The following is a 24,106-nucleotide window of genomic DNA, read 5'->3' as shown; positions in this document are numbered from 1 at the left end:
CTCCACCGCATAACAGATGGGGGGGGGGGGGCACACTTTCCCGGTCTGTGGGCGGGTCTCTGACTCAGCTCAGGGCACCCCCTCCCCTTGCCCAGCTCCCCAAACCGGTCGGAGCCCTTCTAAAGGGCTCATTAGAGGGGAGAGGCCCCTATCTCCCTTCCCCCCCTTTTCTTTCAGGATTCCCGGGGTCTGGGCCTTAGGGAGGCATTTATGCATAGGTGATCAAGACGACTAGCCCTTTAGGGGACAGGAACGGGGGGTGCTGGAGGCAGAGTGGGGGGTCGCGATGCTGGGTTTTCCAAGGGTGGGGCCGGTGGGGCCGGGATGGCCGGATGCCGCGGCCGCGGGCGGGGCAAGCTGGTCTCTCCCTCCTCCCTCGGGAGCTGTTGGACCTGTTGTCCCCCCCTCCACTTCCGGGCTGCTGGGGAGGGGGACAGAACAGCTTGTCTCCTCCCTCTTCCCCAGCCACCTGTCCTCTAGACAGAAAAGGCAGCGCCCGGAGCGCAGAGGGAAGCGCGCCGAAGCCTGAGCTGGTGAGGGGGCCGGGGCTGCGGGGTAAGACGGGGCTGGAAGCTCGGCCTTCTGGGCGTCCGGGGGAGGAGGGAGGCTGCAGTTTGGGAATCTAGCCCCGGGGAGGAGCCGAGGACGCAGACTCTCGGTTTGTGTAGAGAGGGAAACTAGGAGCCCCGACTCCCGGATCCCTGAGTGAGAAGGCAGGGGCGCTACTCCCCCTTCAGGTAGAGTCGGAGCCAAGTCTACCAGGCTCGGGAAAAGAGGATACGGGAGTCCGGACGCCGGAGTCCCGGAGGGAGAAGGAGATGGGGTCGCCCTTGGATGGTCTAAGGCATTGTGAGGGGCTGCCGGGAAGGTCCGAGGCTAGACCCTTGGGTAGGAGGGAGAGGCCAGTAGGGGGCGTGCTAAGACCCCGACTCAAATTCCGGTCTGGCCTTCGGGGGTGTGGCGCCCTGGGAGCCATCGAACCCCGCCCCCAGAAACTCCAGGCCACGCCTCCGAGTGCTCAGTTCCAGTCTTTGATCTCCTAGACCCGCCTCCTGGAGCTCTTTTCCACGCGCCCGAGCAGTCGGGAGCCGCTCTGGCCTCGTGGGCCACACCCCCACGCTGCCAGACCACGCCCCCGGAACGCAAGGGCCAGCCCACTCCGCCGGAGCCCGAAGCGGCCATGGGGACGCCGAGCGGCCCGGAGGAGGGGTGCCAGCCGCCTCCGGTACCGGAGTGCGACGCGGAGGACCGGCCCCATGGGGCTACGCAGCCCCAGGTGCACGCGGGGGACGCCCACAAGCCGGAGGCGCCCGAGGTCCCCGAGGCCCCCGAGGAGCCCCAGAGAGTGAAGGAGCTTCCCAGCGGCCGAGGAGCTGAGCAGCAGGCTGAGGAAGAGGAAGAAGTGGGAGAAGGCAGCAGCACGGAGAGCAGCCGCGACGCGGTGAGGGACCTGGAGGGCGAAGGAGGGGTCACGGGGGTACCCAGAGAGAGGCACTGGCGGGTGACAGAGGGACAGGTATAGAGAGACCCGGAGACAGGGAGACAAGGACAAGGACCCAAAAGAGACAGAGACACAGGCCAGAGACAGAGGCTCAGAGAGATGAGGATAGAGACACAGACAGAAACCCAGAAACAAAGGACAGAGATGCTCAGAGAAACAGAAATTTTGAGAAAGGAAAATACTCTGAGAGGGACAGACATAGCGATTCAGAGATAGAGACTAAGTCGGAGAGACAAAGCCCAGAGAAACAGAGGGAAAGACTCAGACCCGGGGCGGGGGGGGGAGAGGCAGAGAGACAGACAGAGAGAGAGAGATCCGGGCCTATGAAAACGCAGCGCCGGGAATGGGACCTGGGTATGGAAAAAGGCACCTTCTTTGAGTCGGCCACATACCCCCTCCCCTATTGCCAGCCCCTGGGCCTCCTCCCAGGCCGGGGGACACTGCACCTACACCCTCCCCCACTTGAATAACCGGGCGTGGCGACTGACTGGGGCTGATCAGGACCCCCAGTCCGGGGAATGCGGTGGGGAACGGACCTACGCGGTGGCTGAGGGGTGAGGCCTCCGCTCTTGACCACGCACCCTTCAACCTCAGGGGGAGGCTCCGCCCCCAGCACAGATCCCGGCCACGGCCCCCGCATCCACCCAGCCTGGAGAGAAGGTGCGAGGGGCCGCGCGGCGGCTTCGAGAGCAGCAGCTGGAGGCACTGACCCGCGTGGCCCTGATGGAGCAGCGAGTGAAGGAGCTACAGCGCCAGAGGAAGGAGCTGAGGATCGAGGTGAGGCCGCGGACCTCCTGGGAAGTCTGGCCCCAGCTCCAGGGAAGCCCTCAAGGCCAGGCTCCCAGGCCTTTCCTCCTGCGGAATCCGATTCTTAGGCCTCCGGTCCTATCCTCCCTCCGAATCCAAGAGCTCAGATTCCCAGGCGTCCGAGTGCCCCGCCTCCACACCGTCCTCGGACCCAGGCCTCTGGGCCCCAGTCCTTGCATTGTCTCCACAGATGGAGGTGGAGGTAGCCCTTCTGCGGGGTGAGCTGGCTGGGGAGCGAGTGGCTGCCCGGCGCGAGGAGGAGCAACTCCGGGAGCTGCTTGGACAACAGGTGGAAACGGAGCAGGGCAGCCGGGAACAGCGGGAACAGGTCTGGTCCTGCTGGACCTTCACCACCAGTTTCCTTCCTGTGGGACGGATATTCCTGGTGGTGCTCCTGGGACCCGAGCCCCAGGGTTATCCCCGTTCCCCAAGTGGGGACACTTGGTCTGGGTGGGGTGGGGAATGGGCAGATGTACTTGTTTTCCTTCTCCCTCCCAGACCGTGATTCTAGAACCTGACTCGCGGCAGGGGTGGGGGGGGGGTTGCAGGAGTGGGGTCTTCCTTCGCCCCGCCTCTTTGGTCTTTAAATGTCATACTGGGAAAAATGTCAAACCAACAAACAGAATAGTCAGATGGTGGCCGTGTGGTTGTGCCCACCGGCTTTAGCAGTGATTAATCGTCCCGTTTTGTTTTCTGTCCCCCAATTTGCTTCCCTATCCCCAGTTTTAAACACCGATCCCAGCTATGATATTGTATGTAAATTCTTTAAGAACCTATTCGTTCTCTTTTTTTTATTAAATTTTTAAAAATTTTTATTTATTTTTAAGAGAGACAGAGCATGAGCGGGGGAGGGGCAGAGGGAGAGGGAGACACAGAATCCCAAGCAGGCTCCAGGCTCTGAGCTGTCAGCACAGAGTCTGATGCTGAAGTCAGTCACCCAGGCGCCCCTCATTCTTTTTTTTTTTAAGTTTATTTATTTACTTTAAAGTTTCTTTATTTATTTTGAGAAAGAGAGAGCTCAGGGGAGGGACAGAGAGAAAGAAGGAGACAGAGAAACCCAAGTGGGCTCCACGCTGTCAGCACAGAACCCGATGCAGGGCTTGAACCCACAAACTGTGAGATCATGACCTGAGCCAAAATCAAAAGTTGGATGCTCAACCAACTGAGCTACTCAGGCGCCCCCTAAGTTGATTTATTTTGAGAGAGATTTTGATTTATTTTGATTTATTTTGATTTATTTTGATTTATTTATTTTGATTTATTTATTTTGATTTATTTTGAGAGAGCGCGCAGGGGAGGCGCAGAGAGAGATTTCCAAGGAGGCTCTGCACTGTCAGCACAGAGCCCAACGTGGGGGCTCAATCCCACAAACCATCAGATCATGACCTGAGCCGAAATCAAGAGCCGGAGGCTTAACTGACTGAGCCACCCAGGCGCCCCTAAATGTTCCCTGATTTTTGAGGCTTACCTTAAACTCCTCCCACCCAGGAAGTCTTGGATCACCCCTGTACAAATTGCTCCCGATTCTCGATTCCCGGTCTCTGTGCCCCACTGCCCTGATTGTCTCAGTCTGTTCTGAGTGTAATGGACCCAGCCGTTACAGATAGACAGAACCAGACAGATAGGGTCCCTGCACTCTTGGCCCTGGCACCCAGGCAGGCTTCTGAGTTCTGGCTGGGCTGGCCTCTGTTTCACTTCCTGTGTCCAGACTGTGGCTCAGAGCCCGGCTGTTCTTTCAGGAACAGAAGCAACTGAGCCAGGAGCGGGATCGGGTGGAGGCTCTTCGCCAGCGACTCCAGGAGGCCCAGGGACAACTCGACTCACAGCCAGAGGACCAGCGTGAGCGACTTCTGCAGGGGGTGCAGGAGGTGAGGCTCCTCCAGATACACTTGGGGACCTGGGGTCTGAACCGTTCTTTCCTTTGGACCCAGACGTCCAGGCCCTCAGTCCCCTCCTCCCTCCCTTAGGAGTTCAGGCCCCAGCCCTGTAAGCCCCAGGACTCTGAAGGCTAGACCCCCAGGTCCCTCTTACCTCCTTGACCGGGACTCCTGGCCCCGGCCCACTACCCCCTGGGCCCCAGTCTTTTTTCGCATTCCCACCCGCAGATGAGGGAACAGCTGGATGTGGCCCAGCATGCCTACGAGGACCTAGAGTTCCAGCAGCTGGAGCAGGAGAGCCGGCGGGAGGACGAGGACCGGGACAGCCCCGGGGCCCGGGCACTGGACCCCAAGGTCCGAGAACTTCAGGCCAGCGTGGCGCAGCACAGGGTAAGTCGGGCCGGGCTGGCCCTGCCCCCCTCGCTGCTGCCCTCTGTCTCCTCCATTCCACGACTGGCCCTTTCTCTGTCCTCCTTTCCCGCCTGGGTCCCGTTCTTTGGAGCAGGGACAAGCGTTGATGTTTATGGAGCATTTACTATGTTCCAGGCACGGTCCTAAATGTTTCATGAGTCTTTGTTCATTGAATCATTCAAGAATCCTAGGAGGCAAATCTTACCTTCTTTCCACTTTATAAGTACAGGAACTGAAGGTCAAGGTGCTCGAGTAATCTTTTCCAAAGGTCACTCAGTCTGTAGAGGATAGAGCTGGGATCTGAACCTACTCGGTCTTGGCCACTGCGTTCTCTGCCTCTCAAACCCAAGTCCAAAAAGAGAACCCTGCCGGCCCTCTCTGGGAGTTTCGTATTCAAGGGTCGGACAGGTCCTACTGGAAAAAGTGACATGTTTTGACTATATTTAACACAAAGTTTTCTAAAGTTTTCAATTAGAAGGGTCTGACATGGGTCTCCTTTGCCCACCTCCACTTCTCCGTGTCACTGTCTCTTCTCCCTTCCTGTCTCACATAGCTTCTGTCTGTCTCCATTCTGTTGTGTCTTGTCTCTTTTCTCTGTATCTTTCTCTTGGGGGTCTGTCTCAGTCCTTCTTTTTTGTATCTATTCTGGTTTCTCTCTTTCTCTGTTCACCGCGACTCTGTGTGGGTCTCTGTCTCCCTCGGTCTCTATCTGTACATCGGACCCTCCAGCCCCTCCAACCCACCCCAGGTCTCTTCTGGACCCCTAAAAGGGAAGAGGGCACCAGGGAGTTTAACTCTGAGCCCCCAGCTCCCAAGTCCCAGGGTCTCTGTTACGCGGTCCAACAAACCCCGGGCTCTCGAGGAGGACTTGGCTCTGTGGGAGCCAGCTGGGAGCCCTGGGGCAGCTGAGTGACCAGGTCACTCGGGTGTGCCCTGCAGCGCCGGATCCAGGTCTTAGAGGAGCAGCTCAAGGCGCTGGGGGAGCAGATGGCAGCTGAGAGCAGGGGGCTGAGCCAGAAGAAGGAGGAGGCCCTTGAGGCCCTGACGCAGGTAAGTCCTCCTGGAGGCCTGTGCAGCTGTCCTCACGTCCCTCTGGGGGCATCCCGTCGCCACGCGGCCCCCCAGGATGTCTCCTGGCGTCAGGGAAGGCTGCTGGGACATCCCATTTCGACTGCGATATGGGAAGTGGTGACCACTTTGCTCTCCCTTAGGAACGGAGCCGACTGCTCCAGCTTAACTGCCTTCAGGGAACCCCTGGAGGGGACTTCTCTGAGTCCAGCCAGGCCCTCACTAAGGTAAGGGGATGTCCTGCACCTGTCAGCCCTTCCCCCCTCAGACCCAGGAGTCCAGACCCCCAGACCCCTTCTCCCTTGGGATCTGCATTTCTCAGCCCCCTAAATGCGTTTACCTTTGGGACCCAGGAGTTCAGGCCCCGGAGCCCCCCCCTCCGCCCCCCCAGGGGACCAATAAACAGTCTCTGCCCAGAGCCCTTGTTCCCTAAGACCAGGGTCTAGCTCTCTTGTCACCTTGAGCCTTTGTTTCTCCGTCTGAGAGATGGGCTGACGCTGGAGCCATGGGCCAGAGCATCTGGGAACTGGTGGGTCATCTGTGATCTTTGTGGCTCCCATTAACCTTCCGCCCCTCTCCTGAAGCTCCTGTTCACCCAGAAGACAGACCGCCAGCTGCTGGTGCTGCAGGACCCCGCCGCCCACACCGCCACCGCCACTTCTTCCTGCCTCTTCTCTGTTCACAGCTCTCTGCAGGTACCTCCCCCCCCCATGTCTTCCTGTCACTGCGTCTCCAGAACTTTCACGGTGGCTCTCTCTGCCACGGGGGCATGGGGGACAGGGAGGCGTGATCGAGGGATATTTTAATTTAATTTTATGAGGCTCAAGCTTCCTGTATCGATTTTCTTTCTTCTGCCTGATATCCCCCCCTCCCCCCGCTCCCCTGGCAAAATGGAACTGGGTGCCCCCAGGAGGACATTTTATTTTTATTATTATTTTAAAAAATTAATTAATTACTTTTTTAATAGAATTTTTTTTTTCATTTAAATCCACATTAGTTAACATACAGTACAGTAATCATTTCAGGAGTAGAATTTAGTGGCTCATCATTTACATTGAACATCCAGGGCTCATCCCAACAAGTGTCCTGCTTAATGCCCCTCACCCATTTAGCCCATCCCCCTCCCTCCAGCACCCCACCAGCAACCCTCAGTTTGTTCTCTGTATTTGTTCTCTGTATTGTTCAAACCATCTCTTACAGTTTGTCTCCCTCTCTGTTTTCTTATTATTTTTGCTTCCTTTCCCTTATGTTCATCTGTTTTGTATCTTAAATTCCACGTATGAGTGAAATCGTGTATTTGTCTTTCTCTGACTAATTTCGCTCAGCATAACACACTCTAGTTCCCTCCACGTAGTTGCAAATGGCAAGATCCTTTTTGATTGCCGAGTAATAACTCCATTGTATATAGATACCACATCCTCTTTCTCCGTTCATCCATCAGTGGACATTTGGGCTCTTTCCATAACTTGACTATTGTTGCTAGTGCTGCTATAAACATGGGAGTGCGTGTGCCCCTTTGAAACAGCACACCTGTAGCCTTTGCATAAATGCCTCGTCGTGCAATTGCTGGGTCGTAGGGTAGTTCTATTTTTCAGTTTTTGAGGAACCCCCACACTGTTTTCCAGAGTGGCTGCACCAGTTTGCATTTCCACCAGCAGTGCAGAAGTGTTCCCCCTTTCACCCAGGAGTGCATTTTAAAAGCAGCATTTTAAAAGATTGATAAAAAGGCCTCCTCTCTCCACCCCACTGGCCCTAGCCCCCCTCCCTGGCACAGCTACTTGTTTCTTGGGTACCCCTCCTTCCAGCTCTCCCTAACACTGGGGTTCCCACTTATTAACGGGTTACAACATTCATTGAAGGGGTTGTTGCTAACTCTTCGAAATGAAACAGAGTAGAGAGTGTCAGAGGTGGGCACGAGGTAGGGGTGAATATTAGGTGAAAAGCTTTGTTTCAGGGGTGCGGTCGCTTCGTAAGCGCTTAGACATTGGCATATCACGTAAGCGTTTTTTTTTTTTTTTAAGTGTGTGGGGCGCCTGGGTAGCTCAGTCGGTTGAGCGGCCGACTTCAGCTCAGGACATGATCTCGCGGTCCGTGGGTTCGAGCTCCGTGTCGGGCTCTGCTGACAGCTCAGAGCCTGGAGCCTGTTTCAGATTCTGTGTCTCCCTCTCTCTCACCCTCCCCCGATCATGCTCTGTCTCTCTCTGACTCAAAAATAAATAAACGTTAAAAAAAAAAAAAAAAAGTGTATATCAGCCACTCGTTGGCTAACTTTTTTTCCCTAACTTCACACTCTACCATGGAGATTGTTTTCCACTGATACGTTTAGAGCTGCTCATCATTTTTAATGACTCTAACGACAACAGTATAAGCAATAGTAATGGTGACAGCTGACATTTGTTGAGTCCTTGGAGTGTGCCAGGCACCGTTTTATTTTATTTTATTTTTATGTTTTTTTTTTTTTTTTTTTTAATGTTCGTTTATTTTTGAGAGAGAGGGTGCGCGTGAGCTGGGGAGGGCCAGAGAGAGAGGGAGACAGAGGATTCAAAGCGGGCTCTGCGCTGAGAGGGGAGAGCCCGATGCCGGGCTTGAACTCGGGAACCATGAGATCATGACCTGAGCTGAAGTCCGATGCTTACCCGGCGCCCCCCAGGCACTGTTTCAAATGCTTCGCGTGGATTCACTCATTTGGTCTTTGCAATGATACTATCAGGTGGGTTCTTGCCTCCGTTTTTTTTTTTTTTATAGGTGAAAAATTGGAGGCAGGGAGGTGAAGGTAGTTAACTAACTGGAATGCAGCAGGGATGGGATTTGAACCCAGGCACTGTTTTCAGTGCACTAACCGCTCCAGGCTCTGGTGGGGTACAGAGGTCTACACGGGGGGGGGGGCATTGAGCCTGACCTCAATGGGGCTTTGGGGATTTGAGGCTTTTGTAGTTTACGCAATGCTGTTGTGAATACCCGTGTGTGCATGTGTCCTTTTTTGTACACACAATGATACCATTAGTTAATATTAATTATTATTAACGTTATTGTATTGTCTGATATAATTATATGCAGCGTGTAATATGTAATATATAGTATTTATTAATTAGTAACAATCATGATTTTTCAAAAAAAATTTTAATGTTTATTTTTGAGAGAGAAGGAGAGAGTGTGAGTGGGGGACGGGCAGAGAGAGAGGGAGACACAAAATCCGAAGCAGGCTCCGGGCTCTGACCTGTCAGCACAGAACCCGATGCGGGGCTCAAACTCACAAACAGTGAGATCATGACCTGAGCCAAAATCGGATGCTCAACCTACTGAGCCACCCAGGCGCCCCAGCAATCATGATTTTTGAAAGCTTAAGGTAGGCCAGGGTCTGCTCTAAGCCATTTTATCTTATTTTTTTTATTTATGCATTCATTCATTCATTCATTCATTCATTTTAAGTAGCTCCATGCCCAATATGGGGTTTGAACTCACCACACTGAGAACAGGAGTCACATGCTCTACCCAACTGAGTCAGCCAGGTGCCCTCTAAGCCATTTTATCATTTCGAAGCTATTATTTGGGAGTGAGAAGCAGTCATATATTGGCAGTGTGACATGGTACCATCTAATACATATATCATGAAATAAATCTATCTATAAAAAATATTTCCTTCTTTGCTCAGAAGAACCCCCAGAAGTAGGTACCATCATTATCTGGGTGAAGGGTTTGCAGCTCTTCCGTATGGGAAATGAACTCTCCAGCTGGTTCCCCTGGCAGCCTGATAAAGGTGAAGTGACAACTGGGTTGCCAGGCAACACGACGTCGGGTAATTATGATCCTTAGAAGTAAATTGCATATCTATAAATACTTGCTGGGAGGCCCTGTCCATTCCTATGGAGTTATTACCTGAGCTGTTGGCTCCCGTGGGTCCTGTACCCACTGCGTGGATCTCATACCCACCTTGCGCCTGGATGTCACCTGGGGGAACGTTCCAGGCCCTCTCCTGGGTGTTCTGCACGAGGTCACTCACATCATCCTTGCACCAACCGCAGCAGCAGGATGGTGGGACGGCGCTCACTTTACAGAGAGGAAATCAAGCCTGAGAAGACAGGAATTGCCAAGGTCACACCCCCAGGAAGTGGCCGAGATAGCTTTGACCCAGGTCTGCCTGTTTCCACGGCCCATGCCTTTCAGGAGGCAAGGGTATCTCAGGAATCCTTCAGAATCCAAGAGGGCAACGTGGCTAATACTAGCTCGGAGGGAGCAGCTGGGGACCTCCGGGCACATCTTGAGCCCGGGGAGTATTTATTTACTCAGCCAGGTAAACAGACAAATGAAGAGTATTAACAAACAATACTCTTCCTTGCTCCTTCCTCTCTGTGCCTCCAGGTCCTGTTAAATCCCTCCCAAATCCAACCCTCCCCCCACCTTTCCAGGCTCACATGATAGCTAAGAGTCCTGACCCTGCTTGGGTCCAGCTGTTCTCCCACTTCCTAGGTGGTTGAACTGAGACATGTCTCTTTGCCTCAGTTTACTTAGCGGCCGAATGGGAATCACAGAACCCACTGGTTAGTGGCTGAAGTGCTCAGCATGATGCCTGGCACGCAGTAGGTGTTCGGTGAATGTGCTGCTGTTACTATGATTATAATTACAATTATTAGTAGTATTATAATTATTAGCGCCCTTCTTCCACCTACTCCCACCCTCATCTTTGGTTTGGGGACCCTAGACCAGCCTCTTCATTGATAGCTCTCTCCACCTTACTTTTTGTCTCCCAGCAATCTGTTTCCCACACAACAGCTGGTGATCGCGACCCCTCCTCCTTCAGTCCTCCCCACCAAAAGCTGTCAGCGGCCCTCTGGGCCTCCTCACCTCAGCCTATGAGTCCTTCCATGATGTGGCCCCTGCCCGCTTCTCACCACTGTCCCCCATACACGCTCTGCTGAGCTGCAGGAGCGCTGACCTGCCAACATCCCATACTTGCTCCTGCCTCAGGGCCTTTGTATTTGCTGCTGCTTCTACCTGAAACACTGTTCCCCTCAGTCTTCCCTGGCCAACTGTCATTCTTTGGGCCTTAGGGTCAGCATCCAGACCCACCCTTCCAGTTGGAAGGTGATCCTCCTTTCTGACACCTTGTTATCTTTACTCACAGCAATTTTTTTTTTAATTTTTTTTTTTAACGTTTATTCATTTTTGAGAGACAGAGCATGAGTGGGGAAGGGGCAGAGAGAGGGAGACACAGAATCGGAAACAGGCTCCAGGCTCTGAGCTGTCAGCACAGAGCCCGACGCGGGGCTCGAACTCACGAACCGTGAGATCATGACCTGAGCTGAAGTCGGACGCTCAACCGACTGAGCCACCCAGGCGCCCCATCTCACAGCAATTTCTGATGATGCACTTACTTGTATGATGGTTTATTTAGTTCCTACAACATAAGTGCCATGCAGACAAGGCTTGAGTCCACCTTGCCGACTCACTTCCTCAGTGCCAGGTGTCTAAGGTCTCAGCGAGGATGTGCTGGGAACATCTTTCGAAGCAAGGAAAGCGTGAACAGACATGGGCTCAGTTTCCTCCCTGTGAAGGGGAACGAAACTTTCCCAGCTCCTTGGGCTTTTCCTTTTTTTTTTTTTTTTTTTGATGTTTATTTATTTATTTTTGAGAGAGATAGCATGAGCGGGGAGGGGCAGAGAGAGAGGGAGAGAATCTCAAGCAGGCTCCCTGCTGTCAGCACAGGGCCCAATGAGGGGATCGAACTCACAAAGCCGTGAGATCGTGACCTGAGCCCAAGTCAGATGCTTAACCGACTGAGCCACCCAGGAGCCCCCCTGTGGGCTTTTAGAAGTTTAGGTAACTCTGCAGAGTGCCAGGTACACTGTTAGGCATATAATGAGCACTTGATAAATACTCGCAGTTCTTATTTTTTCAAACTTAAAAAAAATTTTTTTAAATGTTTATTTTTGAGAGAAAGAAGAGAGGGAGTGAGAGCGCGAGCCAAGGAGGGGCAGAGAGAGAGAGAGAGAGGGTCCAAAGCGGGCTCTGTGCTGACAGCGGACAGCCCAATGCGGGGCTCGAGTTCGCAATCCTCAAGGTCATGACCTGAGCCACCCAGGCGCCCTGGAACTTTTTTTTTTTTTTTTTTTTTTTTTTTGGTTAGAGATAACATGAGTGTAGAAAATCACGTGGAACACTTGCACAGCTTAATGATTACATGGGAACACTCTGGAACTGCCAGCTATGTCAGGAGGTAGACCCAACAGCTGCTCCAGAAACCCGCCGCATGCCCCTGAATGATGACCCCCTCCGCCTCCTAGAGAATGGCCACCAGCCTAACCTTTACAGTATCTATAGCCTCTCTCTTTGCTTTCAAGTTCCGTCAGTTAAGTGTGTGTCCCTACACACTATAGTTTAGTCTTCCTTTTTCTTTTTCTTTCTTTCTGTCTTTTCTTTCTCTCTCTTTTTTTTTTAAGTGGCTGTATGCTTTAAGTCTTTATAGACTTCTCCCTCTGTTTCTTTTTTTTGTCCCCTTGGCAATTTACTTGGGGAGGAAACCAGCTGGGCGTTTCGTGGAGTTTCCCAGGCAGGGTTTGCTGATTGCCTCGTGGGGGTCATTGTCACCTCTCTGCCTCTTTGTATTTCCTGTAAAGTTGACTGTGGGGCCCTGAGCAGATGCAGGCTCAGCTTTGTGCTGGGCACCGTGCACCTGTCTCTCTTTTTCTGGCGTGGGTGCCTCCATCTTTCTGAGGGGTCTCAAGTGCTAAAATTCTAGTCTGTTGTTCCTCTTCACCAATTCATTGCAATACTTCTGTCGAGAGACTTGCCTTCCTTTACTGTTACTAACTCACGGATTAAATATCTTTTTTTTTTTAATGTTTATTTTTGAAGGAGAGAGACAGTGTGAGTGGGGGAGGGGCAGAGAGAGAGAGACAGAATCCAAAGCAGGCTCCAGGCTCCCAGCTGTCAGCACAGAGCCCGACGCGGGGCTCGAACTCATGAACCAAACCGCGAGATCATGACCTGAGCCGAAGTCGGACACTTAACCGACTGAGCCACCCAGGCGCCCCACAGATTAAATATCTTGATGAGTTGTGATCTACAGCAGTGAGTACCCTTGCTGGTGCTCAAATTATGCCGTGTATTGTTTTTATTATTCTTTTAAAAAATATTTTATTTTGGGGGCACCTGGGTGACTCAGTGGGTCAAGCGTCCGACTCTTGATTTTGGCTGAGGTCGTGATCTCACAGTCGGGAATTTGAGCCCTGCATGGGGCTCTGCGCTGATGATGCGGAGCCTGCTTGGGATTCTTTCTCTCCCTCTCTCTCTCTCTCTGCCCCTCCCCTGTTCAGGCTCTCTCCATCTCTCAAAACTAAAAAAAAAAATAAACATTAAAAAAACCCACACATCATTGTTTAAGGAAAGGTTTTATTTTGGGGCCGCCTGGGTGGCTCAGTTGGTTGAGCATCCTACTCTTTAGTCTTGGCTCAGGTCATGAACTTGTGGTTTGTGGGAGCTGCTCGGGATTCTCCCTCCTCGTCTCTCTGCCCCTACCTCACTTGTGCACATGTGCATGCTCTCTCTGTCTCAAAATAAATAAACTTAAAAAAATAAATAAAAATTTTTATTTTTAAGTAATCTCTATACCCCACATGGGGCTCAAACTTACAACCCCGAGATCAAGAGTCACCTGCTCCACTGGCTGAGCCAGCCAGGAGCTTTCATGATTATTTTTTTTTTAATGTCTGTTTGTTTTTGAGAGAGAGACAGAGAGAGAGTGCAAGCAGGGGAGGGGCAGAGAGAGAGGGAGACACAGAATCTGAATGGGGCTCCAGGCTCAGCTGTCAGCACAGAGCCCGACGTGGGGCTCAAACCCACAAACTGTGAGATCGTGACCTGAGCTGAAGTTGGAGGCTTAACTGACTGATCCCCCCAGGCGCCCCAAGGCGCTCCTATTTTTATCATTCCTTATTATCTATGCAGAGTTGCTGTTTTTTCTTTCTTCTTCTTTTTTTTTTTTTTTAAGTTTATTTATCTTGAGAGAGAAAGCAGCAGCAGCATGGGGGGGGGGGGGGGGGCAGAGAGAGAAGGAGAGAGAATTCCAAGCAGGCTCCGCACCCTGAGTGCAGAGCCCAATGCAGGGCTCTATCTCTCCAACCGCAGGACCATGACCTGAGCCAAAATCAAGAGTCAGACACTTAACTCTCTCTGTCCCAAAAATAAATAAATGTTGAAAAAAAAAAATTAAAAAAAAAAAAAAAAGGGGCGCCTGGGTGGCGCAGTCGGTTAAGCGTCTGACTTCAGCCAGGTCACGATCTCATGGTCTGTGAGTTCGAGCCCCGCGTCAGGCTCTGGGCTCATGGCTCAGAGCCTGGAGCCTGTTTCCGATCCTGTGTCTCCCTCTCTCTCTGCCCCTCCCCCGTTCATGCTCTGTCTCTCTCTGTCCCAAAAATAAATAAATGTTGAAAAAAAAAATTAAAAAAAAAAAAAAAGGGGCGCCTGGGTGGCGCAGTCGGTTAAGCGTCCGACTTCAGCCAGGTCACGATCTCGCGGTCCGTGAGTTCGAGCCCCGCGTCGGGCTCTGGGCTCATGGCTCAGAGCCTGGAGCCTGTTTCCGATTCTGTGTCTCCCTCTCTCTCTGCCCCTCCCCCGTTCATGCTCTGTCTCTCTCTGTCCCAAAAATAAATAAATGTTGAAAAAAAAAATTTAAAAAAAAAAAAAAGAGTCAGACACTTAACAGACTGAGCCACCCAGGCAACCCTGTTTTTTCTTTTTAGAATGATTTCATTGTTCTTTCTTTTTCTTTCTTTCTTTCTTTCTTTCTTTCTTTCTTTCTTTCTTTCTTTCTCTCTCTCTCTCTCTCTCTCTTTCTGTCAAATAAGTTTGTCTTCATTTTTTTTTTTTTAATTTTTTTTTTTCAACGTTTATTTATTTTTGGGACAGAGAGAGACAGAGCATGAACGGGGGAGGGGCAGAGAGAGAGGGAGACACAGAATCGGAAACAGCCTCCAGGCTCTGAGCCGTCAGCCCAGAGCCTGACGCGGGGCTCGAACTCACGGACCGTGAGATCATGACCTGGCTGAAGTCGGACGCTTAACCGACTGCGCCACCCAGGCGCCCCGTCTTCATTTTTTAGTAACTTTTTATTTTGAAGTAATGTAAGACTTACAGAAAAACTGCAGAAATAGTAGAAGGAATTCCTGTACACCTGGCATTCAGGTTCTGTAATTAACATTTTACCATATTTGACATTTGCTTTCTTATCCTTTCCATACACACACACACACACACACACACACACACACACTTTATTATCTTTCTCTGCAGCATGATTTCCCTTTACCCCTAAACCCTTCCTACATTTATTACCTAGGGTCAAGGTCACTCTCTTATAAAACCACAGTGCAGTGATCAAATTCAGGAAACTAACACTGAGATAATACTAGTAAAATAACCATATCCTATTCGTATTTTGTCAGCTGTTCCACCGTTGTTTTTTCTAGCAAAAACCAAAGTTTTTTCTGGTCCAGGAGCACAGGTTACATTGGGTTGTTATGTTTATTTATTTTTTTAAAGCCAAAATTCCCCTTGTTCAACGTTTGAAGGGTATGGCAGGATATTCAGAGAGATGACTCTCCCACCCTTGTTTCCATCCATCAGTCCACCTCCTGGGCACAGCCTGGGTTACCAATTTATTTACTTAGAGAGAGAAAGAGATAGAGTGAGCAGGGGAGGGGAGGGGCAGAGGGAGGAAGACAGAATCCCAAGCAGGCTCCGTGTTGTCAGCACAGAGCCCGACACCGGGCTCGAACCCACAAACCGTGAGATCATGACCGGAGCCAAAATCAAGAGTCAGCCGCTTAACCACCTGAGCCACACAGGTGCCCCTAGAGTTCATCCATTTAAAGTATACAATCCAGTGGTTTTTAGTATATTCACACACAGAGTGGTGCAGCCATCCCCACGATCCGTTTTTTTTTTGTTTTGTTTTGTTTTAAATTTTTTTAAAAATGTTTATTTCTGAGAGAGAGACAGAGCATGAGAGGGGGAGGGGCAGAGAGAGAGGGAGACACAGAATCCGAAGCAGGCTCCAGGCTCTGAGCGGTCAGCACAGAGCCCGACGTGGGGCTCGAACTCCCAAACCATGAGATCATGACCCGAGCTGAAGTCGGTCGCTCGACCGACTCAGCCACTCAGGCACCCCCCCCCCCACGATCCGTTTTACAGCATATTCATCACCCCCAGAAGAAACCCTGCACCCTATAGCTGTCACCCCTCAATGTCCTCCTCCCGCATCCCCTGGCAACCACGAATCTACTTCCTGTCTCTAAATCTGCCGTTCCGCGCCTTGCCCTGTGTGGTCCTTGGTGACTAGCTGCTTTTCCCCAGCATCACATGTACAGTGGCTTTCTGATAGGAGCCGAGTAGCTACTGGTTTTCCTTGGCGGTCCTCCGGCTTAACAGTTGAGACTGAGTGCCTCTTCCTGTTTGCATGGGCCTTGTGTGTTTGTTTGTAGGGCTCCATCGGCCTCCAGAGGACTGGAAGCCTGCCCCGGAAGAGGGGAGAGAGAGCGAGCCAGAGGGGATCCCCCCGACCTCTATCCCTCCACTGTACTGGTGAGGGTCTCCCATTATTCCCACGTACCTCCTTCCCCACCACCACCCTTTCCCTGGCAACGATGGAGGAATCTAGATGCCTGTAAGGGGTGGGGGGTGCTTAGACAAGGGAGCATCCTGGTCCCCTAGCCCCAGCCCTTCTTTTCCAGGACCCCTGCAGGCCTCGGCCCTCCCAGCAACATCGGAAGACTCTGGAAGACACCCGCTCTATCAGCTGCTGAACTGTGGCCCTGGGAACAGGTGAGACGTCAGGGAGAAGGTGGGGAAACGGGAAGAGGCCAGGCCACTGGAGCCTGCCCTGGTCTCTGTTCCCTCCTCCCAGCTGTGGGGCCCTCCACCCAGACATCGCCCGCATGGAGCGGCTCCTGCAGCAAGCTGTGGCGGAAAGGGAGCGACTGCTCAAGGCCAGGGTGAGACCCCAGCCCCTCCTGCTTAGGGTCAGGAGATCCTACTCCAGCCCCTCCTCCCTCAGACCCAGGGGTTCAGGCCCCCCAGTCCCCTCCTCCCTCAGACCCAGGGGTCCAGGCCCCCAGCCCCTCCTCTTTCAGACCCAGGGATCCAGGCCCCCCCAGCCCATCCCCCCTCAGACCCAGGGATCCAGTAAGTTTTCCCCCACTTCTTGTTGGTTAGCATCCTCACTGGGTCCTTCCTCCTGAACCCACAGGAAGGGATGAGAAGAAGCACAGAAGGTTCCTCAGGCCCTGTTGTACCTGCCATCATGGTCAGTCCACCCCTGCCCTCAGCCTCACCTCCCTCCTCTGTTTCTGCCCTGGCCTCTGCCCTTTATCTCACCCTCTCCTCTCCTCGAAAGGCATAGAAAAGTGACCTTGGCAAGGGGAGGGGAACTAAAAAGGCCTGGTTTCTGTTCCCACTATATCCATGACATGTCCTCGGGTAACATGCTCTACTTCTCTGCGCCTCAGTTTCCTCTTCTGTAAGTAGGTGACAATGTCAGCAGTTACTGTAGAATGAGGGCAACTATATGCCGAGGCTTTTCAAAACTTTTAAAAATGTGTTCGATTCTTTAAAAAACTTCACTATACAAATATTCAAGCATATGCAGAGGTAGAATAGATTGATAAGCCCCTGTATACCCAACATGTAGCTTTGGTGATTATCAGTCTTTTTTCTTTTTTTTTTTTTTTCCTTTTTTAAAGATTTTTTTTTTCTTAAGTAATCTCCACACCCAACGTGGGGCTTGAACTTACAACCCCAAGATCGAGAGTTGCACGCTCCACCAACTGAGCCAGCCAGGCGCCCCAGTGATAATCAGTTTTGAATCTTGTTTGACTTGCCAGCTTTGTTTTACTGATCCCTCACCTACTTCCCATCTTGCACTGGAATATTTTAAAGCATTTTTTTTTTAATGTTTATTTATTTTTGAGAGAGAGAGACAGAGACAGAGCATGAGCAAGGGAGGAACAGAGACAGAGGGAAACACAGAATACAAGCAGGCTCCAGGCTCTGAGCTGTTAGCACAGACCCCAATGCAGGGTTCGAACCCACAAACCATGAGATTGTGACCTGAGCTGAAGTCCCTCGCTTAACTAACTGAGCCACCCAGGTACCCCGTGCACTGGAATATTTTAAAGCAAATTCAGACATTGTATCATTTCGTCCGTACCTCACTGTGTATCTCCAATAGGTAAGTTCTCTTTTCAACATAACAAAAATCCCATTGTCATACTTTATGAGATGATTAATAATTCTGTAACATTCTAATGTGTGATCCATATTCACATCTTCCTATTGGTCGCCGAAATGTCTTTTTATGGTTGGTTATTCAAATCTGGATCCAAACAAAGTACACACAATGCGTTTAAAATGTCTCCTAAATCTCTAATACTAAGAACCCTCTTGGGGCGCCTGGGTGGCTCAACTGGTGAAGCATCGACTTCGGCTCAGGTCATGAGGATCTCCAGGTTCACGGGTTGAGGCCCCGCCTCAGGCTCTGTGCTGACAGCCTGGAGCCTGCTTTGGATTCCTTGTCTCTTTCTCTCTCTCTCTCTCTCTCTCTCTCTCTCTCTGTCTGTCTCTCTCTCTGCCCCTTCCCCATTCTTGCTCTGTATCTCTCTCAAAAAATAAATAAAAACATTAAAAAAAAAAAAAAGAATCCTCCCTCCCTACTTTTTAAAAAATGCCATTTATTGGTGGGAAAAAAAAATTGAGTCATGTATCCTGGAGAGTTTTGCATATTCTGGATTTAGCTGACTGTTCCTCATTAAAATTTTATTTTTATCTATGTTAATAGCATGAATACAAATGCTTTGCATTGGGGGAAGTGAGGGTCGCCCATTGTACCGCTGGAGGCCCAAGCGTTTTCTCTTGCTGAGAAGACTTCGAATCTTATTCTATACTTCTCCACGTGTACCGATCGAACCATATTTTGTGAATTTATTTTTCCCGTAAATGATCACTTTGTTCCCAACCTGCCTTTTGTTTTCTCAACCATCTGTCCTTTCCTTATTATTATTACTTTGTTTTCAACCAATATTTGAGCGCCTACTGTGTGGTAGACCCTGGGGTACGGCAGTGACCCAAATGACAGTCCCTGCCCTGGGGGAAGCTGGCTTTTAGGGAGGCACATCGAAAAAACACCAGCATCAATAAGTAAAATAAACAGCGTGTCAGGGGCTGATAAGAGCCAAGGAGTAAAATATACCGGGAAGGGCAGTGGAGCCTTCGGGCTGTCAGGCATGAGCTCTGCCTCATTAAAAATGAAGTAGTCCTGCTTTGGAGCATCATCATTTATTCATCAGCCCCCTGCTTTGTGCCTGGTCGCGCCTCCCCCACCCCCACTCCAGTTTCACCCCAGGCTGCCTTCTTGTGCGCATGCCCGATCGCGGGGCTGGGACCCTGAACAAGAGCTCGAGAGCTTGTCCTTGAAACACCCTCGGTGAGGAGGGTGCTATGATAGCTCCGAATTTCAGCACAGGGGAACCGAGGCTCCTAGAGGGGCAGGGATTCCGTGGGGGTGACATGGAGGGGCAGCGGTGGAGTCGCGAGCCCCGAGCCCGTCTTTTCTCCTGGATTGGGGCCCCGCTCTGCCACGTCCTACCTGGGTAACCTTGGTGAGTCACTGCCTGTCTAGAAGCCTCAGTTGCCTCATCTGGGAAATGGGGACAATAGACGGTGTTTTGGTTTTGGTTTTTCTGTTTTGGTTTTGTTTTGATTTTGAGAGGAAGGAAGGTGATCACCACTGTGATCACTTCCCACAGTGCTGAACACGGAGTGAGACCTTTCGTACACGTTGGTGACTGTTAGTGTAACTGTCTGGATTTGGCGACAGGACCCATAGAAGATTCCAGGCCCCGCTGGCTGACCTTGTAACTGCTTCTTCCCCTCCTATGCATTCCCCCAGCTCCTCTGCACCTGCCCTCCACCTTCCCCATCTCCATGCAGTGAGTCTCCTCTATTTCTCAACCCTCCTTGCCTTACTTCTGTTTCCTCAACTCGTTTTCTCAGCCCTTGATACCCAAGGCGTGGCCCATGGGCCAGCAGCACTGACCCCTGGGAGCTTGTTAGACATGCAGAACCTCACACCCACCCCTGACCGAACCCGAGGCAGCATTTAAAAACATTTTTTAATTTAATTGTATTGTTTTTATTTTAGAGAGAGAGAGAGAGCAAGCATGTGATCGGGGGAGAAGGCAGAGGGAGAGAGAGAAAGAGAATCTCAAGCAGGCTTCACGCTTGAGAAGGGACTCCATTCCACGACCCTGGGATCATCACTCCAGCTGAAATCAACCGACTGATTTCAGTTGGGACGATCAACCTACCGAGCCATCCAGCCCCCCTCCCCCCCCTCCCCTCTGGCTGCATTTTTAACGAAATTCCTAGGGGGTCTGCCTGTGTGCTCAAGTCTGAGACAGTGCTCTGAGCCTCAGTGTGACTGTGGGGGATTATACCATTCTTTGCAGGGAAAAGAATAGGTGCGATCAGGCTGGGCCTTACGAACAGTAGACACTTTCATTGCCTTAATTTTTTTCCCTTCTATGGCCGCCAGAGATGATCGCTGTGCTTGGTGAATCCTAGCTCTGTCGGCTCTAGCTGTGTGACTTGGGCCTAGTGACTTAACCTCTCTTGAGTCTTGGTTTCCACATCTATAAAATGGGGGTAATAATGTACTTCCGTCCCAAGAGAGTTTGAGGGGGCCGAGGGATTATCCCTATAAAGCGCTTAGCACAGGTAAGAATTGCTGATTTCATCACAAGAATAACCACAATAGTAGTAGAAACTGCTCTCAAGTATTGATCACTTACTTGGTCCCTGTTGCACAGTATATGAGGGTCCCGCTGGGCTCCCTCACTTCTCTGACATAGCTCTTGTGTTTCAGAGTGAACTCTAGGGGCGGGAAGACCTGGATTTGTGTTTCAGCTCTACCACCTAGAAGCCCTGTGATACCTCGGGTGGATTATTTTATATTTTTGTACCTCAATTTGCTCATCTGTAAAATGGGGCTCCTCGTAGCCCGGTTCCCAAGGGCAGTCCTGGGGAGTCAAGTTGTTGCTGCTAGAAAGCCCTGGGCAAGGTGCCATGGTCCAGAAACGTACCTGCCAGATCACGATCGTTCTCATGATGGCCACTCTGGTTGTTGCTGTTGAAAGGCTGTGGCGGGCCTCACAGGTGAGCTGCAGGACCGCCCCCTCCCCGACCCTTTGATGTCAGCCGCCCCCTTCTCTTCCTCCCTCAGGCCCCGCCCCCGCCCCCGCCCCGCCCCCCAGGCCCCCGGGTCTTGGATCTCAGGCAGCACCTGGAACGCTGGGGCCACAACCCGGAGAACTGCCCGCACGTGAGGGTGTCGGGGGGCTGCTGCCGCGGATCCCTGGTGAAGATGGGCGGCCGCATTAAGACCTGGAAGAAACGGTGGTTCTGCTTTGACCGCCAGGCGCGCCGCCTGGCCTACTACGCCGGTAAGCCCCGCCTGGCCGCCTGGGACCCGGGACCCCAAGACCCTGGAAGTGGCCACAGCGGAGGCCTTCCCCACCAGACGCCTAAGAGACACCCCCCCCCCCCCCCCCCCCTTCTATCTTAAGCCCACGAGTCTGGCTCCCCAGCCCCAGGAGCAACCTGGAATCCAACCCCCCAGCCCTCCTCAGTAACACGGGTGACAGTTTCATACAATTCTGGCCCCCTAGACCCCATTTCCCTAAGACACCCGGGAAGAGTCTGAACCGACATTGTCCGGGTCCTCCCCCACCCTCATCACCCAGGGGTCCGGGCCCCTCACCCTCCCTCTCCAGGAGAGTCCAAGATTCTCAACCTCTCCTTGAGTCTCTTTTCTTCTCCAAGACCAAGGCACTCAGGGACCTAGGACTCCAGCTCCCCAGACCCCATTCCCCAGTCCTGTCCGTCTCCCTTCCAACCTCAACATTCACCCACCTCCCAACCAGGGTATTGTAGGGACCTTCAGACTCTGTCACCAGTCCCTCACCCCAGCACCAGTCTCTGGACTTGGGTCTGGCCATCCCCACCCTGACGCACAGATGCAAACCTCTCACTGGCTGTTTCTTCCTCACCTCCCTCCATCAGACAAGGAAGAGACCAAGCTCAAAGGCGTCATCTACTTCCAGGCCATAGAGGAAGTCTATTACGACCACTTACGCTGTGCCTTCAAGGTGAAGCCCTCGTGTGGGACCCCCCTGCCCTCCTGGTCAGAGCCCCTGCAGTCAAACCTTAGCTTGTCCCTGGGAAAGGCCACCCAGAGACTGCACCATCAGGGTACTCCACCCAGCACAAGAGCCCACCGGTCATCTCACTGTAGCAACCAAAAATTAACAGCCCAGTCTCTGGCTCTCTGCCACTGTTACTTGTCTTGGGGCAAAAAAAAGATCTAGAGCGAAAATTTGGCAGGCTCTGATGCCAAGCTGGGAATAAATGATTGAAGACGGCAGGGTGAGGACCCAGGCAGCCTGGGACCATCTTAAGGAGATGATCGTTTCTCAGCCTCTGCCCATAGTTGCCAAATGGGAATGGGCCACATGGTGTCACTTCATACTCTATTACCCTAGAGGACTCAGGAATTCGAAACTTGTACAAGTGCAGTGCCAGAAATGTAAATGTTGGCAACTGGTATAGTATTTAGAGAGCTCTGGAGAGCAACCGACTATGGCCTTTTATTTTTTAGGAATGTTTATTTTTAAGGGAAGGGAGAGAGAGAGGCAGATAGAGAGTGGGAGGCACAGAATCTGAAGCAGGCTCCAGCTCTGAGCTGTCAGCACAGAGCCCGACTCGGGGCTCGAACTCACGAACCTCGAGATCATGACCTGAGCCGAGGTTGGACGCTTAACCGACTGAGCCACCCAGGCGCCCTGACTATGGCCTTTTAGAGCTTAGATTGGAACCCCAGCTGTGGGACCTCAGGAAAGTGACTTCCCTTAGCCAGCTTTATTTTTCTCCCCTCCAAAATGGGCATAGTTCAACCCCGTTTCCTCAGAGTTGAGAAGGTTAACAGGCAATGGGCGTAAGGGATTTACTCAGTTCAGGGCTGGCAAGTAGGTACTTAATAAATGGAGTGTAGATACTAGTTTTCCCCAGTGACAAACCAGGAGAACCTAGATTCTGGAAAGGGGAAATTTGAAAGCTTGTATTTCTAATATATAAGGTAGGCTACAAAGGGGACATGAGTCCTCCATCTAAATTCCTCCTGCTCCCCAAATTCGAAGCCTCCAAATGTTAATTCCTTAGGTTTTCATAACCCAGTGAGGTAGGTAGCATTATTTACGAAGACAGATGGGGGACTTGGTTCAGAGAGCCTAAGTAACCTGTCCAGTGCCACACAGCACATAAGTAGCAAGGCTGGGATTTGAACCCCAATGCCCTCTTAACCACCTTCACTCTGCTTACTCCAGAGCCCCAACCCTCGCCTGACGTTCTGCGTGAAAACCTACGAACGCCTCTTCTACATGGTGGCACCGAGCCCCGAGGCCATGCGCATTTGGATGGACGTCATCGTGACTGCCGCGGACGAGAATCACGCCCCCTGAGGGGCCCCGCCCTCCCGGGGGGCGTACTGGCGAGGCTCCGCCCCCGCCCCGCCCGCGGCCTCGCCGGCTGTCGAAAAGCCCCGGGCCCGCCCCTTCGGAACTTCCGGGAATCCTGCAGGTGCCGCGGCTCGGCGGGCCCGAGCCGCGGCGTTTGGGGCTGCAGGTGCCTTCCCGCTACGGGAAGCCAGCCTCAGGGGCCCTGCCCCGGGCAGGAGGAAGATTGCAGGGGCGGGAAGGAACTATTTATTGGTGCTCCTGTGATACCGAATTAAACACGGAAGAAAACAGTGATTGCTGCCGTGGTTTCTAGCACAGGCGTCCCGGGCCCCTTCCTAGGCAGGATGTCCGAGTTATAGGTATCTCTGAGCGCGAAGCATCCCACGGCCGGTTCTCCTCTCTTTAGGAATGGAGGCCTTCATCATTAAGGTCAAGGCGGGGAGAAGGAGGTGGGGAAGCATGCGTCTTTAGTCTTTGGTAATTTTGCTATTTTCAGTTTGTGGGACCCCCCCCCCCTGCTTCCACCCTTTTTGACTTGACTGAGCTCTTGGCAATTTCTAGGAACTTCTAGGCTCCTGTCCTCCAGGCCTTGGCACATAATTATTCCCTGTACCCTGCCCTTGACCAGCTAGCTCCTCCTTCCTCAGGTCTTCTTTGGGATGTCCCCTCCTTCAGGAAGCCCTTCGTGGCTCCCTCAGCTGGGCCAGGCATCCCACTTTGAGCTCCCCTCTCCCATCCCTGAACACCCTAGGTCATCACTGGTAATGGGTCTGCATCCCTTATGGACTGGGAGTCCCATGAGGTCAGAACCAGAGGTGTCCTGGTTACTGCCATGTCCTCAGCACCATAGGACACGTTTCATTCCATGAAAGCGGAGGAAA

At 52.1% G+C, this 24,106-nt stretch overlaps 1 protein-coding gene across 1 annotated transcript; it reads left to right on the top strand.

The window, feature by feature from the left end:
* Positions 1–1,035: 1,035 nt before the first annotated feature.
* PHLDB3 (pleckstrin homology like domain family B member 3) lies at positions 1,036–23,519 on the top strand. The gene is made up of 15 exons (XM_030298916.1): positions 1,036–1,441; positions 2,096–2,278; positions 2,499–2,636; positions 4,048–4,176; positions 4,414–4,575; positions 5,536–5,646; positions 5,808–5,891; positions 6,249–6,359; positions 16,143–16,242; positions 16,392–16,482; positions 16,565–16,652; positions 16,907–16,963; positions 20,936–21,155; positions 21,775–21,860; positions 23,094–23,519. The coding sequence occupies exons 1-15, from the start codon at positions 1,181–1,183 to the stop codon at positions 23,226–23,228; spliced, it is 1,956 nt and encodes a 651-aa protein (XP_030154776.1). The 5' UTR covers positions 1,036–1,180; the 3' UTR covers positions 23,229–23,519.
* The last annotated feature ends 587 nt before the right edge of the window (positions 23,520–24,106 follow it).

Source organism: Lynx canadensis, chromosome E2 (assembly GCF_007474595.2).
Source record: "Lynx canadensis isolate LIC74 chromosome E2, mLynCan4.pri.v2, whole genome shotgun sequence".
Taxonomy (NCBI): domain Eukaryota; kingdom Metazoa; phylum Chordata; class Mammalia; order Carnivora; family Felidae; genus Lynx; species Lynx canadensis.
This window is presented reverse-complemented; position numbering and strand designations above follow the sequence as displayed.

Coding starts and splice junctions, on each gene's coding strand:
- PHLDB3 (XM_030298916.1), top strand. CDS start 1,181: ATGGGGACGCCGAGCGGCCCGGAGGAGGGGTGCCAGCCGCCTCCGGTA. Junction 6,360..16,142: donor CTGTTCACAGCTCTCTGCAG/GTACCTCCCCCC, acceptor GTTTGTTTGTAG/GGCTCCATCGGCCTCCAGAG. Junction 21,861..23,093: donor ACTTACGCTGTGCCTTCAAG/GTGAAGCCCTCG, acceptor TGCTTACTCCAG/AGCCCCAACCCTCGCCTGAC.